The sequence below is a fragment of the Helicoverpa zea genome, chromosome 10 (genome assembly GCF_022581195.2).
Source record: "Helicoverpa zea isolate HzStark_Cry1AcR chromosome 10, ilHelZeax1.1, whole genome shotgun sequence".
Taxonomy (NCBI): Eukaryota; Metazoa; Arthropoda; class Insecta; order Lepidoptera; family Noctuidae; genus Helicoverpa; species Helicoverpa zea.
In genome coordinates, this window is record NC_061461.1 from 8,028,956 (window position 1) to 8,056,665 (window position 27,710).

The following is a 27,710-nucleotide window of genomic DNA, read 5'->3' on the forward strand; positions in this document are numbered from 1 at the left end:
CCTGTTAAAGAAAATATTTCGCTGTTGGAAAGCTACACTCTTCCCAAGTAACATAGGCTATATTTTATCCCGGTGCGGACAGTATTTCCCACAAGACGCGGGTGAAACCGCAGACAAAACGGCTAGTAGGTAATAAAAAGAAGCGATAAACATTTTTTGTGATCATTTTAACATATTGCATCGTTTAATAGTGATAGAACATGTGAATAAGAAAGCAAGGAATGATAGTATGCTGGCTGACATAGAGAAATAGAAGCGAAAAACCCAGGAATAAGGAGATAAAACAATTTAAACAAATATGTTTTAAACACAATTGCCTATATATTTTCAACAGTGCACCTACCAAATAGATACCCATGGCCTCAGTTAAATTCGTAATCGTACCTAGGATGGATGACAATACACAATTCATGTTGTGAGACAGATTTTGGATGGGTTTAGTTTAGAGGATGGGAAAGATGACGATAAATGGTAGTGTTGAGTAAAAGAAAGTGTACCTAAAATTCGATATGGGCAAAAAACATATGGATAGTTATGGCGTGAGATAACGGTAAGTTGAAAACGGTGGAAGAGAAAAAAATTGTGGCACTGAACTTTAATAAAATTGGGTTCAGGGCAGAACGGTGATGATAGAAGACAATCCACCATTATTTTCTTGAAAACAATAGTTTATAATAGCATTTATTACATTTTTGCCCGCATCTGTAATACTTGAAAAGACTTTTTTGCTAATTTCCTTGCCGAAGGGGATTTAACCAGTAGAATCGTATCTATAGCCTCTTTTAAACCTACTATTTCAATAGTTTTCTCATCTCTCAGATACGTCCTGTGGTATTAGTTACGCTTGGGCTAACTGGCCGCCGGACATGACAACTCTCTCTAGACGGCTGGTATTTAAATACCACTTAGTTTTATTAATAAAAAAAATTGTTTTTATGTTGTATCTTAGTGAAAAAAACAGTAAAATGTACCGAGAGATGTCAGTGTACTTTGGACTATTTCACAGTGTTAAGATTTCTTCCAAATTGGATCGGTATAGGCATGAGCTAAAATCGGAAAACTAGGGAACCCCACTGAGCGTGACTGAGCGTGGCTCGACAAGCCCCAGGCCAGTTTTTTTAGTAGATAGGTGAGAAAACCACCGAGTGGGAGTCCGACGGTTTTATTTTATTTAATTAAGGTCATGATATCTCAGCATATTCGCATTCTTCGCATCTTCCCATACTTTTTAACTCACAAACAAGCTTTTATTTTCCGGAAAACGATGCAAACGATAATGAGACACGGACAAGTCGGACAGCCTTTGCTAAAACTGATTTTGCATCGATAAGACCTTTAGAAATACTAAAAATGTTTTCGCATAAACATTCAACATTAGAATGCCTGCAGAAAATTCTTCTTTGATTTACCTCATTTCGTATAATATGACTATGATTATGAATGAGCACACGAAATACAAGGGAAAATATATATTTCAATCTACGTTCCACTAAATTGACCTTGTCTTCGTACATGTAGACGGCGATCGCGAACGGCAAACGACGGCGACGGCGAAAATCTTAAGTTATTCCATTGAAATAACTATAACGTCATCTATAGAAAAAAATGACTATTTCTCACTCACTTTTCTACTATTATGCTAGCTACAAACACCGCTATCGGCTTAAGGAAACATTTTCAATAAATCTCTATTTGAAGTTTAATGTCAATATCTCGTTACGTATTTGAATGCTACTCGATAACTCTGACCTCTGTTATCGAAATTCTTAGTCACTTTACCTATTATATCAGTTTCTGTAAACAAAGGAAAGTGTAAAGATAAGTGGTCTCTGGTTAATTCTTAAGTATTCTTCATTTAATCATTAAGACTACAACATGGCAGTTTATAGGAGCTTGATATTGCTTGCATTTGCGAGTTGTGTACTTTCGGAAGGAGGTAAGTCTTCTGTTATTTCATCTCAGTGACGATTACCGTTCATGGTGTGTTGAATTAGTTGTTTAGCTGTATATATCATAGTTCTTTCCTTTGAGATTAATTTAATCACTATTACAATCTCTCTCTTTTTGCATTATAATAAAGTGTTTTGGATATTGTATTTCTACAACAATTACTTGATATTTTTATTATTCTTCTTGTAGTCTAAATTTAAAAAAACAAAACTTCAGTAATACTGAGCCCTGTTAAATTCCAGTCTAAATACACATTTAGTCCCTATGCTAACTTCTACTATTTTTTCTATATCTGCGATGATTATTCATTTACAGGAACACTTTTCAATCCATGCAGTAAAAATGACATAAAATGCTTGAGTGGAGCAACCGAATCTTTTTTGGAAAAAACAAGCAATGGTTTTCCGGATTACAAAATCAAGGCAATTGACCCTTTGATCATTCCTGAGTTAAAAGTCGTGGTCGACGAAGGCTTGGGACTGGTCTTTGATTTCAAAAACATAAATATAACTGGATTGAAGAGGCAGCAGATATCAGACTTCAAGTAAGTACCGAATCTGTACTAGTAATAAGTCAGACACACCGCTATCAACATTTGGGTGCCCTTGTCCCAATTCATTATTAGAGGTCGGCACAGCATGTCTTCTTCTTCCTATCTGACGTCATGTCATAAATGACGCTCTTTGTGCCCAAATCTTCTATTACACAATATCCTTCCATCGTTTCTATAGAGGTCTTCTTCCTCTATATCCACATTCATGCTCAAAATGTTACTCATAACACTATCCTAATTCGTCAGCATAACATACATCTTTGCTTATTTTTTCGCTCATAGCAATTTACTTTAAATTATAAATGCGAAAGTAACTGTGTCACAACTTTTGTAACACAAATAATACAAGAATTAATTTAATTATTATCTTGATACAAGAAAAACACGAATATCCGAATTGAGCACCTACTACGTTTTGGGAAACGGTAAATAAATGGGAACCACGTGCACACCATGTGGCTGTAGTTTACGTTATCTACACTATATATACTTCTACCTATACGATTATAATGAAGAGGAAACATTTTTTGTTTGTTTGACCATAAAGGCTCCAAAACAAACGAAAGCTATACTCTTCCGCATATTCTGAAATTGATTATTTTACCCCGGGCAGCAGTTCCCACGAGACGCGGTTTCACCACGGGAAATAGGAAGAAGATACCTAAGAATGGGGAAGATTTAACAACCGGCATATTATCCATCTTTTCAGCACATTAACTTGTATGCAACAGAGCTGAAAACTAACCAAGTTTAGTATACATACAATGTCTATAGGCAGTGGAAAAATTTTAGTTCCGATAATCTTTAGTTTACGAGCCCCGCTAAAAATAAAGATTCGTCCAAATAACGGAATACAAAACACAAATCATCCCGTACACGCTTTATGTGACAAAAACAAGAAAAGATGCAGTAAATTGACTTATTGATAGCACTAATTGCCCGTTCCTGCCTCATTATCAATTTTGATAAACTTTTTGTATAATTATTTACAGAATGGATACAGACAAGAAATCTGTGGTTTTAAAAACAAAAGCTGTTTTGAATATCGTGGGTGATGTCAAAATCGAATTCGCCAAGCAAAATAAAGTTTTTAATGGAGCTTATACAGCTTCAACAAGTAAGTTCAACAAACTTTTGCATACTTCCTATTTTCTTAAATCAGAATATAGGTAAAGTCCATTTCCCGACGCAGCGCTAGTGTCTAAGCGATAGTTCAGTAAATACATACGTACAAAAATATATACATAGTTCCACAATTTTCCACGGGACTTCTTTCGTGAAATGGACTTTAGATTAAGCCTAAGTTTAGTTAAGGAGAACTGAGGGTAATTCTAGATATAAATAAATATGAGAAATTTAGTTTTTTATGATTATACTCTAAGGACCTACATGCTAACTTTTTCTTGCAATCGCAAACTAACATGAACAAAGACTGCTCTCGCATTCAGCTGTACCTACATAGGGCCTACAATTTTATTTTCTTTTTGAGTCCTCTATAAAAATATATTTAAAAGAGTTTCTCTCGCTCTGCTCGCGCATTCACTTATTAGAATTCGAAGTCTTCAAGCTAAAAAGGCACACTATTTTCGCACGCTTATTCATAGTTCACAAATTCAATGTTGGCATATGTACAGCAACTAGCAAAGAGTCCTTCAAACAAAGAAAAAAGTCTTGCTAATAGCAAAAATAGTCAGGCTCGCTAAGGTCGAGCAGTCCGTTACTTCTCTCTGATGTTTTGCCGTCAAACTTTGTGAAACTCGCGCTCACTTGCTCTCGCATCTTGAAGCTACTGATCTATATTATTTTCGATTTACTGAGAAAAAAACAGTCCTGCTAATAAAATAAGCGCGCTGGCTATAGCTCCTGGTAGTTTTTACATGAAACTTAAAAAAAAAATCGCGCTTTATGAGGCTGAGTGTTTTGATTATTTTTCGGTTTTACCAACTGACTAATCAGTCCTATTAATAACAAAGAAATGTCTTTACCATAGTTCGTGGTGGTTTTTCCCAAATCTCGAAAAAACCTCACGTTACACACGTACACGCTACACTTTTGCGTAGTTTTAATTTTTTTGCGTTTACTTTTTTAGTCCTCAAACTAATCAAAACTTGCTATGCGATTAAACAAACTTTCATACATATTTGTGATTGTTTACTATAAATGTTTTACCTTTAAGTATTAAGATATGAAGATCAATTTTTTTCGGGGTAAGACTACTAGTTATGTTCACATTATTTTAGACTGTTGCCCCACCCTAAACCGATGCCTGGCTACGCCTATGCATTAGACAGAAGTACTATGTAATACTTACATTATATTTTACAGCTGCAATAGGAAGCTCACAATATGGCTACAGTTTTAAGAAAAAAGATGATAAAGATTACTTCGTAGTCGGCCCAGAGGTGAATACATGTGAAATCATTGGAGAACCGAACGTGGATATTGGAGATGATTTACAAAAGGCCTTGAACAGTGGTAAGTAGCAAAAGCAAATTCGAGTCACTAACTACTTACTGTAATGATCATCTGCTAAGCCTTCCAAATGGCGTTGTAGTTAGTGTATCTTCTTGCTACGATTGATGTATTCGAGTGTGAGTCAAAACTTTTGTATGCATGAACATGTCCGTATGGCGTATAATTTAGTCTCTGTAGACTGCCTCATTGGTTTAGTGGTCGCAAGCGCGGCTGCTTGGCACGAGGTCTCGGGTTCGATTCCCGTAGGGCCGAAATTGGGGTTTTCTTAAACTTTCACAAAGCAGCCCGTAGTCTGGAAGTTGGTGATTGATTCACCCGTGCATCGGAGATCGCCCCGCCTCGCCATCAGAGCCAAAGAGATCAGGCGCCCCGAGGCGCCTGATCTCTTTCCGGTCGTGTCGGATTGCCGTCCCATCGGGTTATGAGAGTGAAGGAATAGGGAGTGCACCTGTGTCTGCGCAAATGCTCGTGCACTATAATATGTCCTGCGCAGCTGGCTGATCTCCTTAAATGAGAACAGCCGCCGTGGCCGAAATCGGCCGTGGACGCCATTATAATTTAGTCTGATTGTTTATATGAACAGTATGAATTTAAAAGAAACACTAACGTACCCATATTCAATTGTACATAGTAGCTCTGTTTGACTTAGTTTGATACAAGATGACGTTGCTTGAATCTGTGTGGAATATATCGACACCTAGATATAAAGAGGGTTAATTAAAAAAACACTTTCAGAAAATTCGAACCGCTGATTCTTCCTTCTGTGAAGTATTCTGATTACTAATTCTATACTTATCATTAAATAACATTCTCCATTTGCGGCTTTTTTACCTATCGTAATTGGGAGACAATAGATAATTAATTGTGTCTCGTGCATATCTGGACTCCGTCACACAATGGGTTAATCTAAGACCATATCATTTGGCTTCTTTTCGCTGTTAATTTTTTAAATTTGTTTTTGTTTGAACAGACTCCGATGCACAGGCTCTGAAACCTGGTTACGAGACTAACAAGGTGGCTTTACGGAAGAAGACGCTATGCCATATTGTAGAAGCCGCCTACGTCACCGTCATACACAACATCAGGGCAATCGCAGATATCTTCCCTAAAGAAGCCTTTTTTACTGACATCTATTAAACCAATTAAATTCTAAGATCTTTTTTATTTTAGAACCAGTCTTCTCTAGCGGTTTCACTCGCGGTCCGAGAGAGCTACTCAGAAAAAAAAAGCTAATAAATAATAAACCACAAATTGTAGCAAAAAATATATCGACACACGTGTGACCTAAAAGAAGTTGCAAAAAGTAGGTAATTGTTTTACCATGATTATTTTCTGTATGTTCATTCAATAAATCACGATTTCAATATTGGGCAAATAGATGTTACCTATTAAAGTCAAAGGAACGATACTCTATTGATGTGATGTGACCTTTAAACTTGTACCGTAAGCTAGTTGGGCTCTTTAAAAGGAAAAAGGTCGGATTATACTTTGAAGAGAACCCATATTTGTTCCACATACATATTAAAAATAACTTGGCGACAGCTGACTTCAGAGGGCAACTCTCGATCTAATAGAAAAATGGGGCTGGATTAATATCAAGTGACCTGGAATAGATTAGAATATAAATAATATTTTGTGTAGAAAAAGATCTAAAGCTTAGATATGGCCTTTTGAATATCCCCTTGAATCAGTGAAAAGCGTAGGAATATTTCAGGGATTTCGCAAATAAGAAGTGTGAGACGTACTCCATATAAGATATTGACCAATAAAAACAGACTGGGGCCGCAGATTTGACTAAACAGATTTCGGGTTCTAATTACTGTACTGCAGTGACTTTTAAAAACACTTAACTACACTCTGTTGGTAGATACTAATTAGAACAGGTAAATCTGTTACACAAAATCTTATATATACTCAAAGATGTCTTAGTCACACAAAAGCAAAATAACGGATTTAATGAAAATTAACAGGTATGGGTTCCTCTATAGTATCTATACTAATATTATAAAGAGGAAAACTTTGTTTGTTTGGTTGTAATGAATAGGCTCAAAAACTACTGGACCGTTTTTAAAAATTCTTTCAAAAGCTACATTATCCACGAGTACGGTACGGGCAGTAGTTACCACGGGACGCGGGTAAAACTGCGGGGAAACGGCTAGTAGTCTATACACACAATCCTTAAATTCTGATTATAGTTCCATTTCAACGTTTCCCAATTTAGATACTGTCAATACCTTCGTATTAAATATAATTGAAGGATACTCGATAACTGAATATAACATGATTTCCAACATATCCATTTCAAAGCAATAACAGGAAAAATTACTTCAAACATTATCAATATGTGTAAACATCCCTTATTTCAGTTGCAAACAAGGATACGTAATATCGTCTTTGTATCATAATATTGGAATCTGCCTCGGGGGCGTAAGCAGCAATTAGTAACAGATCCCTTCATTGCAAGGACGATTGATCGTAAAATTATGTATGCAATGTAGCAAAAACATCACGCACTCAAAACCCCTGCTATCAACATGAGTCTGTACCAAATTACACGACAAATGTGTTATGTCAAACACAAAATGAACGTATACATAATACAAAAATCAATTCAGCCGACGTAAAAAGGGTTTGTACATTTTTAAGATTAGATACCCAATTCATGTTTAACGACTGGTTCGTGTATCTTGGACATGTTGGCACGTTGAAATTGCAGGATAAATCTTTTGGTGTCAAAGAGCCTTAATCGTGCTGTAATAATATGGCTAACTAAGTATAGCTTTTGGCCATGAATTAATACTTGGATACTTTTGGTGGCATTACGCCAACTTCATATGGATAGTACTTACTTATTATTTAATGAAAGACAGCTGATCGCATTAATGAAAGGAAAGAAGAAGAAAACCAGAATGTAAATATAGACGTAGGTAAATAAAAGACTGCATAGTGACTGTGATTCCTTTATACAGATTCGTATTTTTTTTAATTCAATGTAGAAACTCTTTGCTGAACGGTTTCCGTATAAAATTGTACATATAAAAGGTTCCAGATAATTCCATGTTTAATGTTTATCGTTTGAATTTTATTTCCCGACGTTCCGTTAAGCCCATTACAGTACAGCCCGCCCGCTGTCTCAGGTAACCGTACCGATAAACAAAAGAATCTTTTACTTTGATTAATGTTCGGTAAATATTAGAAAATACCATTTTCCTCAGTCAGCTAGATGTCAGGTGAAATTGTTCTTTGTTATCATCTAAGGAGAAAAATGTGTTGAGCGTTACGGCTGTTGGCTTTTTACTCTTAGCGTGAGGAAAGTGTGACTTTAAGTCACAGATGCGCTTTATCGAATCTTCGTGCTATTAAAATAAACATTAAGGATGGAATTCTTTGATGGCAATGAAACTTTAATTCTGGCTAATTTTATTAAAATAGGTAAAAGTTATATAGGTAAAAAACGCTTAGTAAAGGATAGCGTTCAAACGGGTTGACACAGAAGATTAATTGGAATTCCGCTAACTTCGAATATTTAGATTAGAGCCTTCTTGCGTCCGGTTAGCAGCTGGGCTCACCCGCTTACAGAGGAAGTTTAGGATATCTGTAGTATAGTAATTCTCCTAAATTCAGCAAACACTCCAAAATTTAAAGTAGGTACATGTTTGTTCTCTACAAATTCTAGAATAACTCTGGACGCTAAGACTCAAATTGCGTTCTATCTATCAATAACTGTCAAAATACGTATATTCACAGCGGTTTCTAGCTGACACTCCGTTAGTGCAATCTGCAAAACCATATATCATGCGAAATCATACGAGTGCATCTCGAAATTGAAATATTTTCTGTTGGCAGTTCAGTTGTAACACGCCAAGTATTGCAAGCATATTATAACAATTAAAAGTTACACGATGATACCTTTTATATTGTAATATTCTACTAAACACCGGTACCGCTAGAACAAAAAAAACTGAATCTACAACAATCTTGTAACACAGTGGAACTTGCACCTACCTAACCATGCTGTCAATATAAATAAATAGATACAATATTCTTTATTGTACACGAAAAGGACAAACATTGACAATGACGCAACAAACAAATATGCGTAGTTCAAGGACCGGTTTTATCGCTAAAAGGAATCTCTTACAATCTTTGGATGGAGTCGGTTTGTATAGATTCCGGGTAGTCTATGTATTCCAATTAATAAAATAGGTAAACAATGCTGAAAATCTCGATTATCATAATTTATGTTCGTTGCTTTATTTTCTTGGCAACTTAATTGTGTGAAATTAAACGAATTACGTTAATGTTTCCCAGTTTTTTTTGTCTGTTCCCTGACCTACTTAATCCGATACCTATCTAGGTACATATAATTAGCTACACTACAGATCAAAATGTTTGTTTATCAAATGGTGGGCTGATAATGACTCTTAATTACTGCAATTATTAGTCACCCGGTCAATGATAATAATAGATTTATGGGGGTACTGGTACGTATATGATTGACCGCTATAGCGGTCAAATACCGTATATTAAATTACAACTCAATAAAATAAGTTACAGTTTTAATTCAGTAAATACCTAATTATTATAATTCCCTCGCAAAAAATCGCAGTTATCTGCTTATGATAATTATTTAAGATTTTCGCGATTTCAGTAAATATAAATTATTATCACCAAGGCAATGCCGGTAAGTTCTTTGTAAAGCCACAAACTTCATTAATCATCTTCAAAGTTTCAGTAGAATAACTCTACAAAGCTCTATTTTAGTATCCACAGAACGCGAGGATTCTCAAAGAAAAATTGAAGACATTTTTATTTCTCACTAAGACGGAAATTGGAATCATAATTTAATCAAACTCAAAGAAAATTCTCACCTGGTATATCCTTGAAACAACAAAACTCATTTTGATATACTTTTTAACGAACGGGACCTATAGAATAAACAGATACTTTTTTAAGTTCGAAGTAAGTAGAAGAAGATATGTAAAAGGATTTTCGGACACCAATTTATTAACGATGCAAAATATTCGATGTCGATAAGTTCAGTAGGTAAAGCTATTGAATCTCACAAACCATTATATGTAAATACTCATATCTATCTCTTACATTGAAAATAAATCTACACCGAATGAAGTCGAACTAAACCTTCGTCATCTATTTATATATCTATATAATAATAATATCCGCGACCTATTTACCAGCATTTGCATTGCTTTCTTAGAACAAACGCAGTCAGCTCATTAGCAAGCGCCAAAATATTATTATTTTATTTCACAAGAGAAGTGTTTTGACAGCATTATTTAATTAATAAATAAAGATGTCGGCGTTTTATTCAACCTGAATTTCATCTTCACGATCAAAGCTTAAGGTTAATCATTAAGGAAGCATTAAAAGGCTAGTTCATTAAGAAGAGAAGATAGATCATGGCTAGATCGCTTTAAACCACATTTTTAGGAGTGTTCCGAGTTAAGTTTATTATATATTATCCAATCGCGTTTGCTTCTTCAATGCATAGCTTTAATCACTCTGTAAGTAAAATTGTGCTTAGAAAAACGAAATCCAGTTAAAGCAATATCGTATGAAATATTCATATTCTTACAGCATTAGCAACGTATCTTGTTGATAAAGTAATAAAATAAAAAACCATTAGCTACACCTACAGAATGTAGGGTTGTTAGAAATATTTACAAGAAAGTCCAAGACTCAATAGCTTTACCTATTGCGGATTATAGGAGAGGTAGGTATATAGGACAAATTTCATCTTGCCTAAAATAGACCAAAAACACCTATCTGGTCTGGGACTGTGGTACTGAGTTAACAGTCAAATAAAATGATTTTGAACAAACCTAAACATTAGAGTCAAACATGGAACGAGGCGTTACATGACATAACATTAGATGTTAAAAAAAATAATGATTTAGTGTTAATTCCGCGAGACATTAAATCAAGGCTTGTGTAATCCCGTCTTCATGCATGCACAAGCAGGAAAAGGCGATAAGGATGATAACGAATGAATACCTATAAATAGAATATTGCGTATATTTTTTATTTCCGTTTTTAGTGTGCCAGCCCTATATCTAACAGCAAAGGCATGCAATAATTCTTCCGTAAGTATATGAGATGATAAGCTTTTGCGTAAAGTCGACGAACTTTGGTGAAACAATAGGCTTATTATAAATTTGACAATAAGATCACACAACATTTTTGTGGTTTTGCTATTTATAGAAAATAGATGGTTTTTTTTTAATCTTGGTGCGTGACACAAAAAATAAGATAGCACTCGATTTTTTTTTTCTGTCGGTTATTTTACAGATGGGTGTCCCAACCCTGTGATCTCGTATAACGCCAAACGCAGGCTGAAAGAAGACGAATGATTAAAAAAAAGTTAAAGTAAAAATGAACTAAGAGAAACAAAAACTCTAGTAGGAAGACATAAAGTTGGGGAATACCTGCAATAAAGGACCTGGTCCAAAGATATGTTTAATTATAAGAGAAAAAACTCACAACGATAAATTGTTGCTGCGACTGCTCCCAATATTGTATCTGTTGGTTTGCTTACTAAAGATAGGAATGTAACATTACTTGCATGTGTCTATGTCAAAACCGTATCTCACCATCATCATTTTAACTTTATCCCAATTTCATTTGGGGTCTGCGCAGCATCTTTTCTCCTTCCATACTCTTCTATTTGCCGTCATCTCGCAAGGAACATTCTTTCTAAACATATCAACTTTCACACAATCCATCCATTGTTTCTTTGGTCGTCTTCTTCCCCTATATCCGTCCGCGTTCATGCTCAAAATCTTCCTCACAAGTCACAACATGACTCTCATTCCTCCGCATCACACGCCCATACCATGACATCAAGTTTCCACGGTCAAAACCCTATCTATAGTAAGTAAAACAACAGATAGATAAAATATTGGGTACAGCCGTTAATTGGCCGGCAACCGGTCGCTCACTGATCGTACGAGGTAAGTCCCCAGTTGAGTTATGCAGTTAAAGCAAGTAAGAAAATGCTAACAATCTCGTAAAGGTTTGCCTCTTATCGAGCATTTTTGTTTTTCCATCTTTGTTGCTGGTTAATTAATTTATGTACCTACATTATGTATGTACATAAACGTATATCTTCACGTTGTGAATACCGCTAACTCTAGCAATATCTTTAGACTAGCTATTACCCTCGGTGTAACCCAGGAGCACTGTACTATTAATTTACATTATACTATTCAATAGGCTAGTTTCCTAAAAAATAATAATAAGTCCGTCTTGTAGATTGTCCAAAATTAAGCGATACGTCTTTTTTCTTTTTTAAATTGGATCAGAACTTATTAAGATATAGCGTATTAAAGTTAAGTGTGACGTCACAAAGTGCTACAATTTTCAGGACTCTGAGACGTAAAAGGCCCCCACTCCTAATTTTTGAAGCGTTGTATCTTTGTCATTTTATGTTGAATTAAAAAAAGAAAAAAATACTTATCCGATATTTTTTGATTATCTAAAAAGCGGACTAAATATTATTTCATTATTTAGACCCTGGACACTACCCTATTACATTAATTGAAATAATAATAATAAATAATTAAAATTCACTCACTCATTAGGTCAAGGTATTTACTTTTACATTCATATAGCTACTTAGAGGTAGATTTTTATATCCACTTAGTATCGATAGGGCAATATCCATGTTCCCGAGCAAAACATTTAAGAACTCGTTAAACAGCCCCACTGTACTGGTTATTTGAACTACAAAATTAAAATGCACATTATTTGTTTTATTTTCTTATCAGAAGACTAGCATTTCTACTTTTCGCAACTGGTTAAAAAGGACCCCATGTCCTTCCTCAGGTTTTATACTACCTGCACCCAATTTCATTTGGTTCAGTAGTGGTTAAAGAACCGACCTCTCAACTATAAGTGTGTATGTTCAATTCCTGGTCAGGCAGGTACCAATGCAACTTTTCTAAGTTTGTATGTACTTTCTAAGTAGATATATCTTAGAAGCTAGTAAGGTTGCCCGGGTAAATGGGTTGAGGTGGTCAGATAGGCAGTCACTCCTTGTGAAACACTGGTACTCAGCTGTATTCGATGAGACTGGTGGCCGACCCCAAAATTGTTGGGAAAGGCCCGAGAGATGATGAGTACTGACTGGAAACCCAGTACCCAGATAGACAAAGCTACTTTAATTCTCTGCAAATAAAGATTCATCTTCTTCTGATTTATGTCTGACATTAAAAGGTTAGTGTTGTCAGGAAGTCAATTATCTGGCGTACCTATAATAATCCAGTTATGAGTCAGCTCTGTAGTATTTATTTATGAGTTTATTGAACTTGGAAACTCGGTGTAACACGTTCTAGAGAAACAAAAAAGGGACTCTGCGATTTTCAATGCTAATAGCAAAACCTACATAGCTACCAGACAATCTTTGTAAAAAACGTTTCATTTCTCTTGATCTTTTACTTACGATTTTTTTTTAATTGGCCTTTTTCAAAGTTCTGTATATCAGGAGAGAATTCAAAACCACGGAGGAACAGAAAATCTTAAACCTAAGAGAAACATAAACAAATTTTGCCAAAATTAAATTATTTTCATGAAATACCAGCGTAGGAAGGAACCTAACCTATGCATAACAATGCATTTCATGAATGGAACGCTACACACATTAGGTGTACTAATTTGTATTAGTCATCATTTAAGTTCAATGATCTTGTTGAATAAATAATCTGGTTCTACATTATTTTCAGTATTTATGTGTCTCAAACACAATCAACATAACTCCAAAAACTAAATCTTGTCGAGCTCCTTGAGTATCTGGTTCAAAACCTAGTAAATCTCTAAGCTTATCCGATCTGCGGAACAAAAAGTCCCGTTGTCTGTTCATCGAGTAGAATTTTTCACGAAGGCAGATCATTAAATTTGCACAGATCATTTATCAAGAAGCCTCAAACCTAATTAAGGGTGAAGAAAATAGTAAAATACGTCATTTTTTCCCTTCAGCGTAGATATCTTTTTGAACAAAGACTGCTCTCCAGCGATTTTATTGAGTTTCAATTTCGATCGGTTTGTAGACAAGTTACGGAGCATCATCATAAAATCGTTCATTTCTTATTGCAAGGAGGCTTTACAAATGTCTCATTTTATTTTTAGTTGAATTCCATAGACGTGTGTGGATCTACTCTGGTAACTAAATAGGAATTTACTATCATCTACCGTGTATATTATATTTATATGTCCTCTTTGTGGTTCTATAAACCTGTTAATTAACTGTAATGAAGAACCTAGAACCTGGTACTCATGAAAATAAAATTAAGTACACTTACTCAAGCTATTAAGAGGACGAATTGGAATTTTTGGCGCCAAGGATCTCAATTTTTCTCAGTAAATACAAAACGGATCAAAATACAACTTGGTTACCTGAAAGTTCATGATATAAACCTTATTTTGTTAGACGTCAAAACATGATTAGGTAACTTTTATAACAGAGAAAAATATATCAAACATACCTCTTTTTAAAAAGAGATTCACATATTATGGGCAAACGGGACCGATTTAAGCCTCTTAACTTTTTAGTAGTTGAGTATATACATACCCTTTAAAATTGTAGAAGGAATTTTTATCAAGTTATCATTTCTAAATAATAAAATTACAAGACCATTTTGTCGCTTACGACTTTTAGTTATAAGCTAGCCCGCGTATTGTTATCCTCGCCCCGCTCAGACGCTCCGACCCCTTTTTGCGCCTTAGATGCGCGTGCCGGTTATGGAATTATTGTTGACCAATTCGTCGCCTTAACTAAAAAACAAAACTCAACGCAGGTATCGTTGTTCCACGCGCTCCTCAAAGAGATGTCAGCAACCCCAGCGGGGCCCAACAGGGCCAAGGTCTGCCGGGGCTGCGGAATTGTTCGAAAGAGCTACCGCAGCCCTGGTACATAAAAGGCCTACGACGGATCACGACGGTTTTTAGTCAGTAAGAGTCTGACACTCCCTCACCCCTGCTAACCCAAAGCGGGATGATTCATTGACATCATTTGATGATTTTTGAAGTCGTAAAAAAAAAGGTATTGGCAATTCGATTTACTTTTACAACTGAGGTCCATTCATACAAATGCATCAGACAGGCTATTAATTGATTCCGATGACCAATCTTAATCAAACCTTTTATGAAACACAAATGGTACCTAGAAGATTTGTTATTTTAATCGCAGTAAGTATTTTATCAAACTATAATTTACACTCAATTTCAATTGTACCTACTATATTACGGTACTGTTAACCTATTTCCCTTTCTAGTCTTCTAAGCTAAGACACCATTAGGTACTATCTTCAAAGGGTTAATGGTCTCGAAAAAATTGCGGATTGTAGACCACAAATATTGAAGTTCTTTATATAAAGTTGCCAGCCATGAAATAAAAAAGAACACCTTTAATCCCAAATGAGTCGACAAATAGGTACGGGTTACAAACAATGCATGTGTAAACTCGCCTTAAATTCGCTCCAGCGATCTGGATCCGGTTTTTTTTTGTTGTTTTTGAGAAAACAAACTCGGTATATAAAACGTTGGTAGTAACAACAAGCTTTTCTTCATGGTTATTAGTGCAAGCAAGATGGTTCTCGGTCGTGTGCAATTCCCTTTTTGTGTGATATTTGTTCTTCAAACTTTATTGTATTGTGATGGTCAAATAGAACAAAAGAGTTATGGCCCAAGTGAGTATGTTTCGGCGTCTTAGTGAAATTTTGTGCGATCTTAAAAGGATGGGCTTACGGTATTTATTTTGAAACTTATTTACTGTTACAAGAAACATAAATAGCGTATTTATTACCACGGTTGTAAGAACAATTAAATCAGGAATTGTGAATATAACACCCAAGATTGACTTATTGTTAAGGACGGATTATTCAACATTAAATATGTTTTTTGGCTAATATATACAATACCTGATATCTAAATGTATTGAATTAGAAACTTCGTCTTTTCTCTTGTTTTCTAAATATGGTATATAATCTGCAGTCTACACTTCGAGTAATGAAAATTATTGGAGACAAAATAAAGCCATTTCATTCATTGTCTTCTATTTAACCCCCGTTTTCTAAAGAAGTAGGTAAATAAGACACTATTTAAAAATGCTTAAGAAATAAGTACCTAAACACTTTTTATCCTTTGTAGAAATGCTTTCAATTTTGACCGTTTTGGACGGTACCAACAGTACCTATTACAGCATTATTATATGTATCTAGGAACAATGTTTAGGTCTTGGTATATCTCGACGACCTGTATAATGAAATGTTTGTCTCGGATGTTTGCCATCCCATTTATTTTTACAACCAGTCTATTAATATTTGGAAAGCATGTAAATATTAGCCATATCTGAAAAACGAATACATAAAAAATGAATTATATTACTTTTATATGGACTAGACTGGAGGTCATGGGAGTAAGTTAGAAGCCAGACATATTTAGAATGCGGGATGATCGGGTCTTTACCTACTCTTAAATGATTCAAGGGCTAGCTATATTCTCACTTAAATGTGATGTAATGTGGGTAGTTACCTATTATAAATGCAAAAATAGGTACCTAGGTAACTTTGTACCTAGGTACTTACCTACATTAAAATGTGTAGGTACGGATATTAATGTTCTCTTTTACATACCTTCAGTAAAAACTCAGTACTTACAATGTGAAACGGTGTTATTTAGGTACCTCTCTACGACCTTATCTGTCAAGCTTTACATTATTTTTATGACTAAGTACGACATTTTAGGTTTTGTTTTTATTAATGAGTTTTGTAATAATAAACAAAGATGACCTTAAAGTTTAAGGTAGGTTAAAGACATTAGGGTCTTAAAAAAGTAAATGTCATGAAATCTAACCTTAAAACAAATTAATTACTTCGGTCCCAAAATCACATAATAAATAATATAAACATTACCCAACGTAAAAAAAATGTACCTAGATATAGAAAATACCTTAGAGATACCTATAGGTCGGCTATCTACTTCTATCCGGATGGGAAGTCGGTCCTCAGGACGCATATTCTGTAGGTAACAGTCAGTATAGTTCGGCCATTCAGAGAATGCGTTCCTGACACGTCGCGATTGAACTGACGACGTAACTTTGCAATGGCGTTGCAGTTACGATAAAAATATTTTTGCTGGTTGTTTACCGTTTTAACAATTGAGGAGCATTAAAACAACATTATTATATCAATAATCAATGAATGTAGTTACGTCGTCAGTTCAATCGCGACGTGTCAGGAACGCATTCTCTGAATGGCCGAACTATAGTATAAAGATGATGTGTAAGTAATGTTGACTTTACTCATAATTTAAAGGTCACATGAAGTCACACCGAGTCATTTAGCTCGTTTGTCTTCTTAAAACAAGCTTGACGACATTAAAAGTACTTATTTAAAAAAAAACAGGACCTTAACATCATAACAAAGACCATCAAAATATTCTCATGCAATTCTGTAAAAGTAAAAGTTACGTGATCGAGTAATCAGACCTTGATCTTTTAATTTCGAAAAGCGAACAGCAACAGGAAGAATAAAGTTTTCTGTTTTTAAAAAAGATATTCAACCAGTAATTCTGCAATAGGTCAATTACCTCGGCTAAGAATTCTTTTTTCTTGCCACCTCTTTGGTCCTATAAGTAGGTATGTTTTTGTTTTGTATATGAGCATAAACTTACATGCAGGGGGCGGATTTGTGAGCCCATTCGTCCTAGATATACTTATGGCAGAAAATTCATTTATACTCATTATTCATTAAATTAATTAAGTAAGTATAGTAACATAATAAAGCACATTAGGGAGTAAATCGTCACATCATGAGTCATCACACTAATCACAGGCAATTCTGAAATATTTTACCATATATTTTTTATTTGTTTTAATTCCTCGAAAAGACAAATGTGTGTGTCCAACATGAGAAATAAGGCCGGTGTTTTGATATTAATCTCTTCACACGATCTGCAGGTCTCAGAAATTAATTGCAGCACTTTACTTAGTACACTAAAATAAAATATAAAGAAAACCGTTTTCAAATGTCCTCGGTATGAGGATAATGACTCCTGAGAATGCTAAGTTAGTGTACACGTACCTAAGTACCTTCTTGTAGTGAGATTCCACCGAAAAGAAATGTGGTATTTGTTCGCAAACCTTCCCAACTGTTTGCTTGGGTGACTTTTGGGCGTCACAGTGCCGCACACCGGTGGAACCTGGCCTTAAGGATAATGAATAGTTGTTTAAGATATGGTTCTCCCGTCTTACAGGGGCCCGATTCTCCTAAGTTAATAATGTCAAAATTGAATAGAAATCGAATCGCAATATGATCGCAATAGCAGTTTTAACCATATCGGTCATTCTGCTACTAATATAAGACCGATCGTATTCCAACGACATTCGATTGGTTTGCGATTGGTCTGCTATTTTGGTGATTTTGGTCTATACTGTAGTTTGCTCTACAATCATATTGCAATCGTAAATCATTTGCAGACAAAATGATTCATTATTGAATGACAGAAAAGGATAAAAACGTTTATTTCAAAAATAATACGATTCACATTCGACTGCGATCCAATCACGACTCGATTACGATTCAATCATGACTCGATTACGATTGACGCGTATGTTGCATTCCGCTATTTTTTTTTTTAAATAAACGTTTTTATCCTTTTCTGTCATTCAATAATGAATCATTTTATGTTGCTTAAGTAAAATTAGGAGAATTAGGAGAACCAGTTCTCTCAGTTTACAATTTAGGTAAAGTGCTCGGTTGCTTTAATTAATTTTAATGCTTAAATAAAAAAAATAGGTAAGTACCTACCTATCTAGGTGCCTACGTATCTTAACAAAAATTACCTACCTACTAGACGTTTTCCCGCGGTTTCACTCGAGTCTGGAGATCTGTAGCCTGATGGTGACAAAAATTATCCTATGTCCTTCTCCCGGGTCTAAGCTACCTCCCCTCTAAGGGATATAAGGATTCATTTTTATAGGTATACGTATAATATCGATATTTATAGATAGATTTAGATTGTAGGTACCTATAGGTAGTTATGTACCTACCTACCTACCTACTTCGATTATTTTATAACAGGAAACAGTAAAAGCAATTTCATTTGCCTAGTGCGGTTGTCATTGTAAATTATTACTGTATACTCTGGAATGCCTAATAAAGATTTATTTATTATTATTATTTATTATTTATTATTTATGATTTATTTTGATTGATGGCTCAAATGATATTCATAAAATTTTACGACCGAATCATCTGAACAGGATGTCCGATAGTCTGTTACCATGTTGTGGATTTTTTATGTTTATTACGATTACGAAACATCACATTACTTTTTTCACGTACCTACTTACCTACCTAAGTTAGGACAAAGGAATCAAATTAGTCCTAACATTTTTGTTTGTATGTACCCTAAAGGCTCCAAACTACGTAATGAACCGATTTTAAACATTTTTGGCCTTACTACAAAAAACTTTAACAACTGTTTTACACTTGTCTAAAAAAAATGTGGCTCCAAAATGAACCTTATGTCAACGTCATAATTTGACATTTTTTTAGACAAGTCTTAAACTGACGTTAAAAAGTTTTTGTGGTAAGACGGTTTTTAACTGTTGGAAAGCTTCACTATTCCCTTACAGGAAAGGCTACCTATATATTTACGGGATACTTACGTACCGTACCGAATTGATACGTACCTACCTACCTACTACCGAATATATGCAGGCATTTCTTTCAAATAAAAAATGGAGATGTAGGGCTTTAGAACTTTACTTAAAACTATAAGCAAAAGGTTTTAGGCCAGAGTACGCGCCACGACTCAAGTCAGGCGGAAAATAATGGAACTACAGAATTTAATTTTGCATGTAATGTTTACTGAGCAACTGCATAGACACTAGCGCCGCATCTGTTGAACTTTTTTCGTGGCGTGGACTAGGTACACCTGTCAACTAGTACTAAAAACAATCAAGAAAGTAAGTTACCTGCCTACTCAGTAAAAAAATATATTATTGTATTTCTTTCCAGTGCCACCGCCGCTCCCATTTCCTACATGCCGGGCTGACCACATCGACTGCCTGCGCCGAAGTCTCAGGACTTTCTTTTTCCTAATGGACTCCGGTCACTTTGGCATGCAGCCTGTGGACCCCGCCATTATAAATAGTGTAGCCCTGGCTTTACCAGAACAGCACACGTCATTTTCCCTGAGAAGGGTCAACGTTACTGGCGCCAGGTGGACAAAACTCGTCGAAAGGAGGTTTTAATCTTCATGAATACAGGGTTTACTTTAGAATTCGATTTTGATCTTGGCACTTACTTTGGTTGATTAGGGCAATATTTTTTTACCTAGCTGGGTAGATAGTATCTAAATAACTTTTCCTTATTTAAAAACACTATTCTACCTCATAGGTATATGTCTCATAACATAATAATGCAAAAAGATAACAGGCTAGGAATCTTCTACGGATCTTTAGGTAGGTATAAATCGTTACTTTTATCACCCTTGCATATCGGGGATGTAACTCAGTGGTAGAGTGTCTGCTTCGCATGCTGAAAGTCCTGGGTTCAAATCCCAGCATCTCCAAACACTTTTTGACTTGAGTAATTTTTCGTAACACAATAATTTGAAAAAGATTTATATAAACTGTTTTTTGTAGGTATATCGTTTCTTTACAGATTTAACTTAGAAGGTGGCAAAAGTGGTGTCATATTCAGTAGTGACTTGCATTTGACAGGCCAAATAAGTATGGAAGTAGCTGGAAGACAAGAACCTCATAACGCCTACATAACTATGGATATTCGTAAGTACCTACTAACCTAACTATAGAATAATACCTGATAGGTAGGTACCTACACAGTTCGTGAGAAATCTGTTTTTGTTAATTTAGCCTGTAGGTACTACAGATACCTATCTAAAGTTATCTAATTTAATTTGGGGTCGGTAGGTATTAAAAACAAAACACCTGTGACAATGCACATCCAAAGTAAGTTCCAGATATAACCAGATCGCTAACACCGTTTCAACGTCTCATGCAATTAAACTTTGTTTTACTGCAATTAAGTGCAGTTTAGGTAGCTTCGGACTGTTCCACGTAAAATAACGTTTAAAATTTCAGATGGCGCGGAGAGCAACATAACTTACATTGGAACCATACTGCGGGGTATTGATAATGAGGATTACATTGCAATCGGTCCAGAGAGGATAGCTGTCAGGAATATGCCAACGTATTTTTTGCAACCAAGTAAGACATGATTTATTGCTTTGTGATTGGTCTGATAGTCACAGCGCGGCTATGAACCGGTCTCGGGTTCGAATCCCGGGTAGGGCCGAACTCGCTATTTAGGGTTTATTAGCAGTCTGGCGTTTGATGCACCTGTGCACGTATCAAAATATCTGTCTCTATTCGGTCGTGTCGGATCGTACCTACTATGAATGACAAAATAGTGAAAGTGAAAAAATAAATAGACAATGCATCTGTATCCTCGCAAATGCTGCTACCTATAATAAAATAACTGCCTAAAATCTTCCTGTGATGCAACATTATATGCATATTACCTTCCTAGGTACCTCACTAAGCGGTCCTAAGTACCTAGTTTAACAAAGTCACTTATGTAGGTAAAGAAAAGTCATTTATTATTAATAGTGAGTGTCAATGTTCCAAGCTACACTAATTAACCATTTAGCCTAAATAAGTTATCCAATATCGGCTGGTTAGTTATCTAGTCTAGACTTCAATATAGCACTCAACAGAGATAATCCATTAGTTACTTAATAAATAATTGCCTTTGATTGTATTGTGGTGCTGCCAACAATAAGTCCAAGTCTAATAAAATAATAGGTTGGGTGTAAAACTTTCTCTTTTGTTATTTAGGCGTCTCAAAATCTTATTGCAGGTCAGACATATCTAGTACATATCTAGGTTTTCTATCTGTCGAGATTTTTTTCTCTAAATATATAGCTACTCAGCACAACATTTTCAAACCGTATAGGTAGTAATGTGATAAGGAAATTGTTCAAATCATTGTCAGTGGTTATTAGTTTTGTAGCTTTTAAACCAACAGCCTTCAAACAAATAAAAAAATGATTCCTTTTTATAGTACAGATTGATTGAACACTCAAACTTAAGGTACCTACCCGTCCACACTGGTATGGCATCATCTCCTGAGCCTTTTCCCACACTCTGGTATGTCATCTATTTTAAAATAATTAATATTTCTTAATTCCTTTCACAGATTCTGACGATTCTTACATAATTGATGAAGCATTACAACAGAAACAATCCATCCTGGATCACTTCTCAAATGAGATCACGGCAGCATTGATGCATTCCATTGTAGATAATTTTAGATTATTCTCTGCTAAAGTACCAATTAAACATTATTACAAATATTATAACAAGTAATGTTTCTTATCAACATAATCCACATACAGTTCCGCAATTATGAATAAAAATTTTAAATAAGAACAATAATTTTGTATTTAGTTATTTATTATAAACAATTAAAACAGGCACAATCTAATTTAATTTTAATCCTTAGAAAGCATCACCTATGGATTCCTCCACAAATTTCTTATAGATAGCCATAAAGTTGGCCACGAAGGCTTCAAGATGGAAAATAGGTTTGTTTCCAAGCCTCATTCTGTGTTCGTAGTTGGCTGCACTACTAGCAACTTGGCACTTCATAGCCATGTCACAGTTCCGTACCAATTCTTTTAATAAACCACCAAAAATCATATCTGCTGGTACTCCATGTATAAGCAGTTCATATAATTTTTGTCGGACTTCAATTAGCTTTTTTGGTGACTGTTCAGAAAGTATCAAACATGATGTTTCTCTAATAAATTGCTGCCAATCTGGCTCTGGTATCTTTTGATCTGCTGTGAAAGGGTATTGCTGAACTTTACAAGCTTCACACATGAGTAATGCCCTTCGTAAGTTACGATCAGCAGCTTTAGCAAGCCGGAGGGCAAGCTCTGGTGGGATATTCAAACCTTCTTTCTTACAAACTAACTGTAGAACAGAAGCAATTTCATTCTCTGATGGTGCAGGCACTCTTATTGTCAAGCAACGGGATCTGATTGCTGGAATAACACGAGAAATGGAATTGGCAATGAGTATCAGGCGACATGTTGCTACGTACTTCTCCATGGTCCGACGTAAGGCATGCTGTGCATCTTTTGTTAGATCATCCACTTCATTCAATATGACAACTTTGAATTCTCTTTGCCCTGAGGAATCTATTTGATGGGTTTGTGCCACATTCTTTACCAAATCCATAATAACTACTCTATCGTGAATCCCGACATCTGTAGGGTTAACTTCAATGTGGTAATTGCTGCTTACAGTCATGATTTCCACCTTCTTATTAGGTGTGGTGAACGTCATGGTTTCTTGTCTCAGCCTTTCTACACCTGAACCATAAAGTTCTCGCAGTAAACACATTATGCGGGTCTTCTTGCCGGCTCCAGATGGCCCGTAAACCAATAGATGAGGGAAATCACTTTGCTGAACTAAACTCTTCAAACGAACGGCTTGATCTTTATGATAATCTAGTTTCATTAAGTCTCTAGGCCTGTGTTTATCTACCCAAAGACTCATAGTTGCAATTCACTTTAAAAAAATAATGAAATGATGTTTGTTTTATGGTAAAATCATAAACCGGCTTAATTTCTTTCTTCAAGTCAGTTTAAGTTCAATCAATCTCAATCACACAATTCACACAGATTCGAGTATAACAATTTGACATAATTGAGTTCCGCGTCAAAATCTACACTTATTGAACATAAATATATATCGTTTTCCTTCGCACTTGCGTTAAATATAATCAAGCTATCTCTCTTTATACCCCATTCTCTCAGTCAATACTTAACTGTTGACATTGATAATGACAGTTGAAAAAGCGCGCGCCTTGTTGTCAGTGAGTGGTTATTGTCCATTATTGTCAGAGACACGGACTGGTAAAATAATAGGGGAACTATATTTTTTGTCACCAAAATTTATATTTGTCATCAAGTTGTATCACCTAATAAATAGATCTATCGCCACGAAATATTTTCGTTTTCAGATAAACAAAGAGTGTTCCCAGGTATAAATTACCAAATTTTTGTTATAATGTGTTAAATATGAGATGGATTACCAATAAAATTGTAGTGCATCACATGAATATAAACTTCGTTCTTATAATAATAGTTTTATTACTTAAATAATAGCTCGGTGCTCAAAATGGTACATCTGTCACCGAATAAATCGATTAATCGATCCCTGACTGCGACTCCTTTTTATTTGTTATTTTGTCATCAATACAGTAGTTACATTTTAATTCGTTCAGTTATTAAAATCATGTATTCGTTACCAATTTAATACATCAGTTTATAATTTTAATGAAAATATGTTCAAAGGGAAGAGGAAGGGAAGGGAGACAAATTGGGGCGCTTTCGGGCCTCAACCTCAACGGATGGATTGTAGGTACGATCATACGATGCGCGGCGCGGGCAGTGAGATGCAAGTTTACTTCATTCGCGACGATTACGTTAATTGTTGTGGGTGCATTTTATTAGCCCCCCACCAGAAGCAAAAAAAATTTACTTATCGGCCAGAAAAGAAAAAGGGGGCGCCGTTCAAAATCCAAACCAGCGCTGATATATATAGTGATTGTTATTTTTAACAATAAATATTGATTATTTTGACTTTAATTGTTTTATTTACTATTCAGCTAGAAATTTAATTTAAATATATTTATACTATCTGTGAAAATTAAGACCCTTGAGGGAGGCACATGGCCAGTTAAGCAGTAGACTCTTTTGGTTGAAAGGATGATGACGACTACCCTACATTTTTAGACCTTCATGAAATTTTCTAGTGATATAATATATGATTTATTGGTGATCTCTTTTTATTAGTTTGCTTAAATACTATTAGGACAAACCTATAATAATACATACAAAACCATTTATTTGGTACTTGACCCCATATCTCCATGATTTTCGGTAATTTATTGTGGAATTAATTTTATATTGTTTGGTGACTACATTTTGGTGACAAATCTACTATTTTGAGGGCAAACCCTATTATTTAAGAAACACAAAATGAATTAAATTGGTGACAACTTAAATCATACCCAAATAATAGTTGGAGATATTTTATAATCCTACTTATATTATAAATGAGAAAGTTTGTGAGAATGTATGTTTGTTATTCAATCACGCAAAAATGGCTGGACCGATTTCATTGAAATTTGGTATGTAGATAGGTGATAACCCTGGATTAACACATAGGCTACTTTTCATCAACACACCACGCGGGCGAAGCCGCTGGCGGAAGCTAGTAGGTGATAAAACTGGTCAAGTGCAAAGGTTTCCGTATTATTATCTATATAACGGCTAAATAACCGTGACCGCGCAGATTCATTTACATATATTTATTAGGTACGTTTGTAAGTTCTAAATTGACTGTGTGGAGTTAGGCACTCCCTAGACCGTCAATTGAATTGCGCAATTTTACGTATTGTGAAAAATTGACTGTGTAGAATTAATATTGATTTTTAATGACTAAAGTTTTAATAACGTCATTATATAAGGTTATACACATACATATTTATATGAAACTTAAAAAAAACTTATTTATATATCGGGTGTGTCGTGCATACCTAATCACATTAAATTGTATCACATATACTTTATGATATTCTATGGCGAATTGTAAAAAAATAACCTAATCCATTCAGTGGTTTTCATAATTTACAACATCTTGTGTAAAGCAGAGATAAAGTTAGGAGTATCGAATGTTTTGACCAGTTGACAGCTGTCAGTTTTAAAGGGAGAATTTACGTTGTTACTCTGATTCTTATATGGTATTCTAATTCTCGGAAATTTTTATTTTATTTAAAAAATCTTTGTTTGAAAAAATCATATTTTCATGTATTTTATTTTTTTTCTTTGTATTAATCGACATATTATCGACAAACATATTAACCTATTTAATTTTAATGTGATTGGGTACGGAATAATCTGTATACAACATAAAACAATAATAGTCATTATAAAATGGCATTAAAAACTCCTCATCACTGCCCACCGGGAGTGTACCCAAGAGGCTGACAGCATTGCCACGTTGGTGGATGGCAATTGATGGCAATGCTTAATTTTTGACAAAAAAAAAAACAGCCTTTGGGTCACTTGAAGTGTCAGTAAGTCGCTTTGCCGGAGCTTTATAAAGCAGATGAGCTCTTGGACCTTACGGCCCGAGGATTTCAAGCTAAGGTATAGTTACCTGCCAGGGTTGGAGGTTCTCTGCAGCCGCAGCAGCGGAACCAGCTCATCGCGCCGAGCTAGGAAGGTAGGATTGGTGCAAGAGTATCGACACAGGTCACGTCCGATACTAAAGAAAGAACTACCCATCTTCCACGGGAATAACGACACACCGTCTGGTCTATTGCCATCATCGAGTGCAAGACCACTGGGTTCTAATATGGCTGGAACGCCGACGATAACAAGAGCGCAACGGATTATGTCATTGGAATTCGCCATGCAAAGCGGCCCGCGACCATTTCCTTTTTGCTGCTGCAGTAATTATGTTTTTTCCAGGAAATATTGGCACTTTTCTAAGATTCGATGTCGAGTACCTAATGCTGTTTGAATGTCGATTGCCGCGCGTGCGCGTGCGCGTCAGTGACGTATTCTATGACCTAAACTATACGGTATTGCCTACTGATTACATCAGGCACAAGGACATAAGCGTGGCGGTGTCTAATGACGACTCGAAAGATAACAAGGGTTCCGGTGGAGGGGGAAACTAGCAGACCAGTATATATAAACACTAGACCCGATGACAGTTAATTCACCTTAAGTCACAAAACATCCCTGCGACGCAAGTCCATAGGATGCACCGCGCCCGCAGCGGCCACGCCTTCGACATGGTGCTCGTAGTATGCGAGCCGTGTCCTTCTAAAATCCACCCGATTTTTAACATCAAATCGGTATGTAATTTAACCGGCATCTCAATCGAGAAGCCAAATAGATCTGGCATTGTATCCCAATGCCACCGTTGCCAACTGTGGGGTCACTCACAGCGCAACTGTTTCGCCCAGCCTAGGTGCGTGAAATGCCTAGGCCAACACGGCACCTCCGACTGCCCGCGACCCAAGGACCGCACTCTGTGCACCGAGCCTCCGAGCTGTGTACTCTGCGGCGCCTCAGGTCATCCCGCCAACTACCGCGGCTGCCCAAAGGCCCCAAAAACGTCTCCCAAGCTGGCCAAGCGTGCAAACGCCCGCCAGCTAAGGGAAAGCCCATCAGCGAGGCTACCTACCGCTCAACTTCCCGAGCGTCTCAGCCCACAACGGCCCTCCCCATGGAACCCTCTCAACCATCAGAGAGCCTTTCCAACCCCGAGGCCAACTCAGCACCAGCCAACTCCCGCCCCGGTGAATAATCCCACCGCGGCGCCCGCGAGCTTACCTCGCGTCCCTCCCGTCCTTCCCTCCGCGCCCTCCGCGCCCTCCGCGGCTCCTATAGCCGCCAAGCCCGCGCAAGCGCAAGCGATCGCGCCCTCTTCTAGCCCAGTATCAGCGCTCAGTTCTATGAACGTTATACTGAGCACGTTCAGTGTATTCACGAGCGACAGAGCTCAACAACTTTCGAGGGAGATAGTCGCCAGCAATGGCGACCTTATCAAACTCTACTCCGTTATGCAGGAGTATTCAGACGTCGCCCAGGCAGTTCA

At 36.1% G+C, this 27,710-nt stretch overlaps 3 protein-coding genes and 1 non-coding gene across 5 annotated transcripts; 3 read left to right on the forward strand and 1 right to left on the reverse strand.

Moving 5' to 3' along the window:
* The first annotated feature begins 1,812 nt into the window (after positions 1 to 1,812).
* Positions 1,813 to 6,131, forward strand: LOC124633814 (juvenile hormone-binding protein-like). The gene is made up of 5 exons (XM_047169165.1): positions 1,813 to 1,936; positions 2,266 to 2,494; positions 3,496 to 3,620; positions 4,829 to 4,978; positions 5,949 to 6,131. Exons 1-5 carry the CDS (start codon positions 1,876 to 1,878, stop codon positions 6,113 to 6,115), a joined length of 732 nt encoding a protein of 243 aa, XP_047025121.1. The 5' UTR covers positions 1,813 to 1,875; the 3' UTR covers positions 6,116 to 6,131.
* A 9,435-nt stretch (positions 6,132 to 15,566) lies between these two features.
* LOC124634005 lies at positions 15,567 to 22,460 on the forward strand. Of its 2 annotated transcripts, XM_047169398.1 has the most exons (5): positions 15,567 to 15,681; positions 20,017 to 20,245; positions 20,665 to 20,789; positions 21,105 to 21,230; positions 22,222 to 22,460. In XM_047169398.1, the coding sequence occupies exons 1-5, from the start codon at positions 15,582 to 15,584 to the stop codon at positions 22,389 to 22,391; spliced, it is 750 nt and encodes a 249-aa protein (XP_047025354.1). In that variant the 5' UTR covers positions 15,567 to 15,581; the 3' UTR covers positions 22,392 to 22,460. The 2 variants fall into 2 exon arrangements, 1 of the variants encoding a protein (XP_047025354.1); XR_006984811.1 differs by lacking the exons at positions 15,567 to 15,681; positions 20,017 to 20,245; positions 20,665 to 20,789; positions 22,222 to 22,460 and adding an exon at positions 20,837 to 20,929 and having other exon boundaries at positions 21,105 to 21,209.
* On the forward strand, positions 20,501 to 20,572 carry Trnaa-cgc. Its single transcript has one exon. It is a non-coding gene; the product is annotated as a tRNA-Ala (tRNA).
* Positions 22,461 to 23,726, reverse strand: LOC124634004 (replication factor C subunit 3). Its single transcript, XM_047169397.1, has one exon. The coding sequence runs from the start codon at positions 23,586 to 23,588 to the stop codon at positions 22,524 to 22,526; it is 1,065 nt and encodes a 354-aa protein (XP_047025353.1). The 5' UTR covers positions 23,589 to 23,726; the 3' UTR covers positions 22,461 to 22,523.
* Between the last annotated feature and the right edge of the window lie 3,984 nt (positions 23,727 to 27,710).